At 40.4% G+C, this 12,106-nt stretch overlaps 1 protein-coding gene and 1 long non-coding RNA gene across 2 annotated transcripts in view; both read right to left on the bottom strand.

The window, feature by feature from the left end:
* Positions 1-834: 834 nt before the first annotated feature.
* LOC116701839 (uncharacterized) lies at positions 835-2,802 on the bottom strand. The gene is made up of 2 exons (XR_004335016.1): positions 1,677-2,802; positions 835-1,645 (listed from the first exon to the last, which is right to left on the bottom strand). It is a non-coding gene; the product is annotated as an uncharacterized LOC116701839 (long non-coding RNA).
* A 5,470-nt stretch (positions 2,803-8,272) lies between these two features.
* Positions 8,273-12,106, bottom strand: part of kcnk9 (potassium channel, subfamily K, member 9) — a 59,258-nt gene continuing 55,424 nt past the window's right edge. The window contains exon 2 of the mRNA XM_032535843.1: positions 8,273-10,405. Coding sequence (XP_032391734.1) covers positions 9,534-10,405 — 872 coding nt within the window. The 3' untranslated portion in view covers positions 8,273-9,533. The remainder of the gene's footprint in view (positions 10,406-12,106) is intronic.

Genomic DNA, 12,106 nt, shown 5'->3' with positions numbered 1-12,106 from the left:
TGCAGTCATTATTTTTTCTCTTTGCTGTTCTACAAAGTTAACTAATGAGATTCAAAGGTTTCAATAAGTACATGTTGTTTAGACAGAGCCGAGCTAGCCTTTCCCCCCTGGTTTCAGTCTGCATGCTATGCTAATGTAAGCTAAGCGACGGCTGGGGGTAGAACGTCATATTTACTATACATGCGAGTGGGATCAATCTTCTCATTTCACTCTCAGCAAGAAAGCAAAAAAAAAAGCATGTTTTCCGAAATGTCTAATGTCTTAACACTGAGACTTGTGAAAAGAAAGTGCACGTCAAGGTTGAATAAGCAAAACAGATGCATAGTGATTGGATAAGATAATCTCTTTTTATCTCTTGCAGCTAAGATTATTCTACCCGATCCGTGCCTGAAAGTCTGAATATTTAAGATTGAAAACATTCAACTGATCTCCGAGTGTCTGTGCATTTATCATCATATAATCTCCATGGGCGGGCTCCTGTCACTTAAAATGTTGGAAGGCCAAACTTCTCTAAATCTTGACTTAAAACAAGTGTGATCAGGAGGAGAAAAATATTAGTTTTAGCTTTGTAAATGAAATAGACCCAAGAGGTACTTTTTAATAAATTGTAACATATGAGTAAGTTCACAGTTGATCTTGAACCTGTTTAATCTGAGAGAAACCTGCCTTTGGCACTTTTAGAAAATAATTGATGCTGTTGTTTTAATGAATAAGTAACACAATAACTCCAGGCCTGACTTTTTTTTTTTTTTAACAATGGACAGACCTAATTTGTGAATTCAACTTCTCGGTGGAGCACCTCGAGGTGTTAGGCAGTTAGAGGAAGACAAGAAGTTTCAGAAGGAGGCTCATCATTTTTATTCGAGTGCGTTATGGCTTCACTTGGGCTGTGTAACCCAGTGAGTCATCCACACCAAATCATGCACACACACGCACCAACAAAAAAAAGAAAGAAAGAAAAACATACAAATGTTATGTAAAATGTTCATTTCATTTGAAACAATTCTCAACAATCTCTTCTCTGCGTGGCGAAAAGAGATGAGACCCACACTGGAGTGTACTGTACAGACATCAGATTAAAAATCGGGACAGAAGACGTCAGTCGTTTCAAAATGACCGGCAAACCACACGGATGCCAACGAGATGGGATATAATCTCCTGTAAGGAATATGGTACAAGGTATTATTTGTTCATCAGACCTACAGAAGAACCTATTGCAAAGGATATTTCACAAGTAGAAGTAATGGAACACAGCCTTGCTATTATATTGTATTACACAGATCCCTGTCGGAAAACATGGCACTGTTTATAGAGAAATGGCTTGCACATACTGCCACGTGCAGTAATTGACGCCTGGAAGCCAAGCACAGCTACATACCAAATGCCAAAAAAATGAAATAAATGAACCAATAACCGCCAGGAATCCCTTCACCTTTGTGTTGTTTGATGCCACATGGCAGGGAAACACTCAGGAAAATATAATGTTGCGCCATCTCCTGACAGAGAGCGTGCGTGGCTGTTTGCTCTGTGCCATCTGTGTTATAGAGTAACATTCAGTCAGAGGACCATAAATATGACATGCGGCATGATGGCAGACAAATCTTAGTAATATGCATGTGTGTGGGAGGGGTATAAAAAACAGTGACTTATAGCTTATCATTATCAAATGAGTTCACTTGTTCGCTGCTTCCTTTCAGAAAAAGAATCCATTATGGCTGATACATTCCCCAAAATGTTGTTTGGAAAAGTTAGACTGTGAACTGAATGGAAAGTAGACAACACTGATCACCATCTGTGACGATTATTATAGGTAGATAATTGCTCAACCCTTTCAAAGAATAAGTCCAGTTTATTCAAATGTAGGCCTTAATTTTGCACTAACGTCAATCTTAATGGTAATAATAACATTATATTTGTCAAAGTAATAGCTGAGACTTGGGAACAAGGCAACATCACTACAATAGAATCCAATGAGGTAAGAAATGAAAGCCACCCTATCACACGTGTACTGACAGGCAAATAGTTAGACTGTGTGAACAACCTTTACGGAGGTAGAGACAAACAGATAAACTGTATGCTTCCTGTCCAGCACAACCTGATCGGCACAACGGAAATAACTTTGGTTTAAGCGACAAAACTAGGCTACTTGTTCAGGTTTAGATAAAGATCATTGATTGGGTTAAAATAAGTATGTTGCTCTGAGTTTGAGTTTGAGTAGGGCTGGGTACTGAATTTGATACCTATTAGGCACCGACTGATTTAATTCAATACCAAATTTCAATACCTAAGGAACAAATCTCATCAGCGTCACGTCAGTCAGCCAATAAGCATGCCGCAGGCTTCTACCAAATGGATTTTATAAAATTGGTGTAGAAAATAAGTCTCTTCCCGGAACCGGTATCAAAGTCACAGTATTGGTATCGGTACCATGGTCTATAGTATAGTATAATAGTTTTAGATACCCAGCCCTAAGCTTGAGACAGGGCTGCACTGAACCAATGAATATGTTTCTACCACAACAAAGGATCCTAATAGGCTTTTTTGGCATTGTTTCTGTGATGCCACCATGACCTTTAACTGACATTTCATACCAACAAAAGTGGTAAAAGGTTGTGGCCATTTCACGTATTTCTGTGAAATCCGGCTGCTCCAGCAGCTAACAGCTGGCAGACAAAGTTAGCAACTAGCCTAGAACATAGCAGAGCAACAATAAAGCTAAAAAAATAGCAACTAGCTGGTAAACATATCAAAGCAACTATCCAGCAAACAAAGTTGGTGACTAGCTGGTGAACATAGCAAAGCAACTACCGAGCTAACAAAGTTGGTAAATAGCTGGTGAACTTAGCAGAGCACCTATCAAGCTAACAAAGTAACGACTAACTGGTAAATGTATTAAAGCAACTATCGAGCTAACAAAGTTGGTGACTAGCTGGTGAACATAGCAAAGCAACTATCTAGCTAACAAAGTTGGTGACTAGCTGGTGAACATAGCAAAACAACTACCGAGCTAACAAAATTGGTGACTAGCTGGTGAACATAGCAAACCAACTATCTAGCTAACAAAGTTGGTGACATATCTGGAGAACATAGCAGAGCAACAATCAAGCTAACAAAGTTAGCGACTAGCTGGTGAACACAGCAAAGCAATGATTAAGCTTACAAAGTTTGCAACTAGCTGGGAAACATAGCCAAGCAACTATCCAGCTAACAAGCCAGATGTTTTTTTCTCAGGAATTGGTGGAGACCTAAAAAGAGCTACAAGGAGAGTGAATATTGGGCTTACATTCATCAGGTCTCCACATACACAAGTCTATATACATGAAAATATAAACTCTACAAGGTTTCTACATGGCAACACGTTATCAGCTTGTTCTGCTGCCCCATGTAGCCAAAAAAAAAGCAATCTATACAGCTTTAAAAGCAAGAAGATAGTAAAATAAGTAATTTCCTAAAACAGCTGGTTGCCCATGTTCATCTTAATAATTGAACATGTCAGTGAAACAGTGTGCCTCATTCCTGTGATTTTAATAGTTTTGGCTAAACAGGCAGTAGCCCACTGGTCAGTAGGATCAATTTCTTAATTGTTTTGGAATTGAAGTTGAGGGAATATCGCAAGCATTAGCTTTGAACCTGTCTAATCACCTCTGCTTATGCTTATTTCGCAGTCTGATTTATTTTTAACAATGTTGTAGCATTCCCAAATCTCTGCAATTACTGCTATAAATACAATATAATTATTACTGATAGGAGTGATGGCCGACAATATATAAAAGAAGGCCAAAGTTGCTATAAACTGGATTATCTTTGAAGCTGTTGTAGGATGATTAAGTATTTGAAATTAAGTCTGCTTTGGTGCTGGGTGTGTGTGTGTTGTTATAGAAAGGTAGGTGTTGGATAAGATGTTGATTTTCCTCTCCTTACTGTATATAAAGTTGTTTGTCAAGCCTTAGATCTGTCTATATATTAACCACATCTGCGCTCCAGACCTCCAAAATCTTCCAATAGGTTTGCTAAAGCACAAACAGCTCCACCATATTTAAATGTGCCCACTTTAACAGAAACACTGACTGCTGTTTCTTCAAGGCACGTATGCTAATGTGTAAAAATACATATGCATCTCAGCCATGAAAAGGCCTTTTTATTCCAAAAGGTTGTTATAAACATATTGTACAGGATATTTAGATACGCTGGTATAGTTCCAATAATGAAACAATGCTTTTTGGGTTTATCTCGGACTCGCCTGGTTTGTCACGACTGAATAGGACCCATGGCATTTTCCCATTTGTCCAAACAGAGTGGCATTTTCCTTGTGAGGCAAGCTCAGCTCCCCGGAAATTATTAGAAGCCTGCTAAACTCTAGGCTGCAAAGAATATTGACGCTTCCTGAAAGTCAAGGACAGAAATGTGTTGGTTTCCAGAAACGATTTTGAACAATTGAACTTGCTGAGAGAATCAAATAGCTCCCAGAACTGTGTAACTTGAAAAGGTTCTCCTTTGCTCCGGTCTTTGCAAACAATGTATACTTAAATATACATTTTTTAGCTTAAAAGGCCTTTAGAAATCATGTGTAGCGCTTTAATCCTGCTTAATTCAGGAGCTCAGTGATAGTGAATATTTTGTTTTTGACAGCTAGAATAATTGTGATAGAAAAGGTGCATCGGGCTTTAAAACACCCCTGTCGTCAACATAAATGACCAAATTGCCTAATTATTTTCCAAATATTTTTTGTCACAAATGATGCGCATAATGCAAACTGACTGGTATTTACATCTGCATCAGACACAGCGTGCGCCTTAGTGAGATGATGCATCTCAGTCGCATTTCTCGGGGAAATTCCTAACATTTGGAAAAGAGGATTTAATATGTAGATTTTATTATTTGGCCAATGGGCTTGCACTTCTGGGATTGTGTTTGAAATAATACAAATTAAAAAAGGTGATTCATTCAAACCTGAGAACAAACATTATTGTACAGTTTGTCTGAATGAAAATATATTTTTTTTTTAATTACATAAATAAAGTTCATCCATGAAAGGATTACTGGGCTTTGGCAAAACAAACAAAAACAGCTTATATTGTTACTCATTCTTAAAACGTTTTGTCAGTAAGATACTTTTAAAGTTATTATGAAATTATTTCCCCATTAATCATATAAAGTTCATGCACCTATCAGATCTTTGAAACAGAAATTGTCCCTATACTTTTCCTTCTTCTGGAATTTTTGAGGAGATGAAAGGATCATACTGATGTTATTACATTTTTTTTCTTGATTGTAATCTTCAGCTGTCCCCTCACATTTACTCATGCTCACGGTTTCTGCTTGTTTCCGTGTTGATGCATTTATCAGGTTGGGTTTCCCTAATGGCTCCAAAGTGCAATCCAAGCCTCAAGAGTTGTCGTTTTAGATCTGCATGCTTTCCCATCACTTCAAACTGTTTTGCTGTCAGTGCTGCAAGGTTAGATCTGAGCAGGCTTCAGTAGCAAACCCAGGGTCAGCGGCAGCAGGCATGCATCACGTACTATGCGGGACTTTGCAGCAAAATCATGCATGGCCTTTGATTTAAACTGCCTATGAATTTAGCAGGAGTCTTCAAATTGTGCTTTGGTAGCTGCAAGTTAAATGTATAGTAAGCAATGTTAATCCTACACTTTTTTTCAAATTAGGAGAATATCTCCACCCTGTCACCTAGCTCTCTATTTTCTGTGTGCGCTGAAAATTCGTTCCATTTATCTCGGAACGAGCTGAAGACGTCACACCCGAGTTGAATGGGCTCCATTTACAAGTCGGATTTGTCATTGTGGGGTTAGCTCTAGCCAAGATGTTAGCAATACCAGTTGATAACAACGCCTCAAGCTGTTTTTGTGCATGCAAACAATGTAACATGTCCACAGATAATGGTTGGACAGCGTGTACAACTGATTTAGTGAGACACAATGAGCACAGAAGTTCTGATAACTGTATAATATTACAGCTTTAACTAATTCGCAACTGATGTACGGTGCAGCTATGTTGGATTTGTTAGCTTTGGATACTCGGTGGTTGCCCGAGTTCTGAGCTTGCAAATCCAAAGTCAGGGGGCGTGTTTCTGACATTGACTTAGGAAAATCCAAATTCCGTATTGCATTTTTTGGCAGTTGAGTTCAAATATTAACAATCTTTGCACAGCATTACTTACTGCACCTTCTGATCCTCTCACTTCATTCACTTGAGTGATTTGGTTATTTTCCAAGAACCTGTAAATTCACTTTCCTCAACCCGACTCGTTGGCTACAGCAACATTTCCCAAATTGCTTCCTAAAAGATCTTGAGAAATGGTTGCACCCAATAAAAAGTGGATGTGTGAAGCTAGCTGGACATGAGGTTTGAGAAGAGCATGAACCCTGATGATGTCAAAATAATGTCATTAGGGTGTCCTCCATATGGGCTTGAAACTAAAAATATTTAAAAGAAAGGCTGTGTACAAACTGGAGGTGTAGGGTTTGTATTAGGAGGCAGTGAGGGTCCAATGGAAGATACCACTGAGTTGCATAATGGGAACCGTAGGACTCAGTGTTTTGAGAGCTTGGTCGTTACTGGGGCTAAAAGTCAGAATATCTGAGCCTGTGCTGCAATATTGGGTTTCTTTCTTTTTTATTTGTCTCGTCTTCAACTTCATGGAATACTAAATCTCTGAATGACCCTTTTGTCAAATATCTTTAGCTGCATTGCATTCTGGTCTATTGAAGGGATAGTTCGAAATGTTTGACGTAGGGTTGTATCAGGTCATGACGTCTTTTAGCCACGGTTTATTTAAAATATTTTAACAGCTATACTTTGCTGTCAGACAGCCCATTCCAACAGGGAACTGAAGCCGTTGTATACATCTATGCTCTCTTTAACGATGCAGTAGTTAAGACTTTTAAAACTAACAGTCATATTTGCTGAAACTGACCCTATGTTTGAGTTTAACTACATGAAGCAGGTAATTAAAAAAAAAAAATCCGTCTACAGCCAGTAGTGCAATTTGCAAAAATCCACCGCTCCCTGTTCAGATCCTCCAATCAGGGTCAGGGGGCGTGTCTAACTGCGTGTCAATCACTACTCAGGCACACGCATTTATTCTCCCTCATGGGATATTTTAGGAGACTGTTTGGGCTTAAGCAGAAAGGAGGGAGGGAATTAGAAGTTGTCGATGTTCAAATTGTTTGGCTAATTCCTGGATCTTCACAATTCTACCTACAGCACCTTTAAAGCCACCTCTTTGACAAAAACAGTCATTTATTCTCACTGAATACAGGAGTTGCCGGTCTACCGCTGCCTCCATTGGTTAGTTTGTTCGTGTTATTGTTAAAATGTGACATAGGACACCTACTAAATAGCACTGGTGAGACTGTCTGTTCACTGATCTAAATGAATGCGCAAAATAAAGGGGGGCGGGGGGGGAGGAATCTGGATATCTCATTTCCAACACTGAGTGTAGTCCCTCAACTTATTATGTCGATACGGGGCCACAATGCAATGGTTGAGCATTCTGTCAAATTGGACACACACTGCAACTTATTTGGTTCTTAGATAAAAACACACTTAGATTTAGAAGTGTTGGGTAATTTATCTTGTTTTAAGAGTGAATTTCTTTTTTTAAGTGTTCAACTTCACACTATAATCTTAAATCAAGCAAGCTTGTCAAGTGAAGTCATCTTGCTGCATGGACAGATAATTTCACTTGTTTTGAGTACCTTTTCCCTCCGATTTAGTGTTTCTATCTTGTTTTTAGAAACCCCTTTTTTTTGCAGTGTACTGTCAAATGGTTACATTGCATAAAAACCTAATGGCATGGAAATAATTGTTCCAGGTATTAGTCAAACCCTTGGGTGTTACTGGGGAAACGGAAACAGTATTTGAAAAAAGTTGTAGGCTTCGATTGCAAAACACATGATAAAACACATGATATACAGTATATGTAAAATATTTTGATGTTTCTTGCCATCTCCTGCCAATCAGATATGTCTTGACGCGATTGCGATTCAGCCTATGCATAGCATGCACGCCCAGCCACACACAAGGACAAAGGAGTTTTTAATATATATATTAGCGCTACTGAGCAATGTCTCAAAAGAGAACTTTGGATTTTTTTCAATCGTGGCCCAACCCCAAACACCCCAAGGACTAAAGCTCAGCTGTACTTCATGGAGGGGAGGGGCGAGTGAGTTTTTAAAAGGAGATAGAGGTGGAGTGGTCTGCAGAATACAGAGCCTGGGTAACATAGTATCTTTAGGAAGGCCAGAACCATCCGACAACGCAGCCTCGTTGGGCTTTTACCCTTGCCTAACTAACCGATGGAGACAGCGGTAGACCAGCGACTGGTTACCATGCAAAAGGGCCGTCTGACAGCAAGGGAAAGCAGTGTAACTATTCTAAATATAGTCTACACTTAAACTGATAATGATATTTTAGGTGGGACTTTGCTATTCAGAGTGTGCCAACCGTCATCTACTGTGCTACTTTAGATAATACACTGACTATAGATAAGCACCTCATACAACCCCAACTCCAAAAATCCAAAGTATTCTTTAGGAATGACTGTTAATGAAGAAACTGGTCACTCTGCCTCTTTTAAAATGGAGTTATCCTAAATGATTGCTGAATATCGGTGCAAAAGTATCAGTGTACGGTGGAGTGCACCTATAGAACTGATATGTATTCAATATGAATGTCAATGGGAGAAAAGTACACAACCAACCAATAATACAGACCCCCAACAGTTTAGTGGGGAGGGTGGATTTTCCTTTAGGTCAAATTTACATATCCTTATGAAAAAATGCCATAGGTTAAGATAAAGCTTTTATGGCCAGCTCGGATTCTAGGTGAGTGTGAGATATTAATAACAGCAGCATGATCCTTTGAAACCAAGACAAACAAACACCTTTATACGGCTGCGGTATAAACAGACTAAAGAATGTCACAAAACTATGGTACACTCATTAAAGGACATCTAATGCACATGCTAATATTGGCAACTATGTTTTGGCCTGATGTGTGGTGAAACCGTTGAAATATATGATTGCTTATAGAAAACAATACCTGATGCTTTAAGTCATTTCAAAATCTCTGTCTGCAATGAGGCAATGGGAAAGTACATAACGGTGAGAGTTTCTTCAAGTTAAGGTGAAACCTTTTTGAAAAATAGCATTTCCCCAAGTGTGCATTATTTGGTATGTAACCAAAGTAAATATATATCAATTTTGTACCATAAATATTGAAATAAGGAAGGTCTTGTCGTTTGTGTGAAGTGTTTGCAAATGGAACAATCTCTTGGAAAAATAGACATCCATGCTTCATGCTCGTCCCATTGTGTCCACGCTGTTCTGCACAGTGTTCTTCATCGGTTCCCAACAACACTTTTTTATATTACACACAACCGAAATGGGTGGGGGATGGGTGCTGAAACAAGATTTGTTAAGGAGCAGCATTGACCGTGTGTATAAAACATGGAAACTTGTGTGTCCTTGTCTGTGTGTGTGTGTGTGTGTGTGTGTGTGTGTGTGTATTGGGGTTTAGATGGATTTCCTTCTCCTCATCAGCTGGTGGTTGTCTGTGAAGCTGTGAAGGCCCGGGGACACCGAGCTGATGGGCGAAGGGAAGAAACTGTTTTTCAAGGTGCTGGGCGAGATCTCCTCGATCCGGTAGGAGACCGAGTGAAAGTACTGATTGGGATTCAGCTGGGAGCTGAATGAGTTCTGATGGGAGAAGGCACAGCCCAGGCCTCCCATCCCTCCCCCAGAGCTGCCGAAGTCATGCGAGTGGTAATGCATACAGGAGCAGTCAGTCACTTCCGGGCGATACGGCTCGCGCCGCCGCCGACCCCGCTGCAGCGACTCGTCCTGGATGTGGATGATCATGCTGTTCCGGTTGTCGGCTAGCGAGGCCCGTTCCTCAGCGTCCCGCCGCTCGTCCTCGCTGTTCATAGTCAGGAAGCGGAGCACGACCAGGTTGAGGAAGGCCCCGATGACCGTCAGGCCCACCAGGATGTACATGAAGCTAAAAGCCACGTACAGGGGCTTCTTCTGGAGGGCCCGGTTCTTTTGAAGGGCCACAAAGTCCCCAAAGCCTATAGTTGTTAATGTGATGAAGCAGTAATAATAGGACTGGAAGAAGCTCCAGTCCTCGTAATGGGAGAAGGCGGCGGCCCCGATGCACAGCGTGCCGATGCAGGAGAAGAATCCCACGGTCACCATGTTCTCCATGGAGACGTCGGTGATGCTCATGCCGCAGCACTTCTTGATGCGCTTCAGAAGGTATTTGACAAAAGTGTTCATCCTCTCACCAAGACTTTGGAACATGACCAGGGTCAAAGGGATTCCCAGGACGGCATAAAACATGCAAAAGGCCTTCCCTGCGTCGGTGCCCGGTGCTGCGTGCCCATAGCCTGAGAAGAGAGCAGACAGACAGCAGAAGTTAGTGATGTGGAAAGATTTCACCAAATTGCGTGTGTCCTGTAGGCCTGTAACAACTATTACATCGTTTCTAATTTTTAATTTTTTAAGTGATCGCCTTTTCTTTGTTCAACTGCACTTAATTGCTAACATTAGCCAAGGTGCTAATTTGTGTGAACTGGTGATGGTTTAGTCAATTCTATGTTCATGTTCATTTAACCCTTATGTGGTGTTGATAGTTTTGTTACACAGCCAATGTTCCCGGGTCTGGTGAACCCACCACATTATTAGGCTTTTGAATTAATACAGACATGATAATGTATGTAAAAATTACTTACTAGATGTTTACTTTAGCTCAGTTACCAATGATATGTAGATCATTTATGGTTCGTTTTTGCAATTCACCCCTGTGAGATCACATTTATGATCATATTACTTTCATTTCATTTGTGATAAAACAAGGAAATTCAAAACTTAAAAAAGTTTAAAAAATAAAATAAACCCTAACCCTATTTTTGACAATTATTGGTGCTTATTTCTTAGAACTTAATCAGAACAGTGCTTGAAATGTAACAATTTTGTAACTGTGTGGTAATGATAGCAGCTGCAGGAAGACAACATTCCCGCACACAGACACCTACACTCAGACACACACATACGGCACAGACACACAGACACACACACATACGGTACAGACACACAGACACACACACATACGGTACAGACACACAGACACACACACATACGGTACAGACACACAGACACACACAGAGACACATAGACGCACAGACACACACAGAGACACATAGACACACACAAAGACAGACAGACAGACACACACACACAGACACAGGCAGACAGACAGACAGACAGACACACGCACACACACACACACACACCTACAACTACAATCAGACACGCACACATACTGTACAGACACACAGACACACACAGAGACACACAGAAGCACAGACACACACAAAGACAGACAGACAGAAAGACACACACACACACACACACACACACACACACACACACACACAGCAGGCCCAGTTAGGAGGCAGACACAGCTTCACAGCACCTACAATTATTTCACTCGGGTCCAGTGGACCCGATCACCTCATATGTAATAGTCATGTGTAGGAGGGGTGTACCGTGCGCAGCCATTGGAAATTTGTTTGTTTTTTTAGGTTCTTCACAGAAAATGAGCCAAGGCCAATGAGTTTGAGTTACTAGAAATTATAAATAGTATCATTGTATCAAAACGGGTTCCACACACCCAACCGCCTTACAAGGGTTAAGAACAAAATGTGTTATGATAATAAAGACACACAATGTCACATGACACTGATGAAACCAACCAGATTGTTACATTAATTTGTTTGAAAAAGTAATCAATAAATAAGTATTTTTAAATAACAAACAATTATATTATTAATCCCAATTATTTCTGAGATAATTCAAGGTACAGCAAAATTTGGAATTGTTACAGCTCATCCCCCGCTACTCCAAGGATCGGCTTTGGTTTACAAAACATGGGGAAAATCTCCCTTGGAGTCTGCGAGCACTGCCAAAAGGGCTATTGAATAGATGCATGCCACAGAAATGTGTCCACTCATTAATCTTATTTGGACTCAACGATAATGGCGGGCGGGGGAGGGGGTGGGGGGGGGGCGGGGCGTCCAATTAGTCCA

This window comes from Etheostoma spectabile, chromosome 14 (assembly GCF_008692095.1).
Source record: "Etheostoma spectabile isolate EspeVRDwgs_2016 chromosome 14, UIUC_Espe_1.0, whole genome shotgun sequence".
Classification (NCBI taxonomy): domain Eukaryota; kingdom Metazoa; phylum Chordata; class Actinopteri; order Perciformes; family Percidae; genus Etheostoma; species Etheostoma spectabile.
The sequence above is the reverse complement of the archived record's forward strand: the minus strand, read 5'-3'. Positions and strand labels throughout refer to the sequence as shown.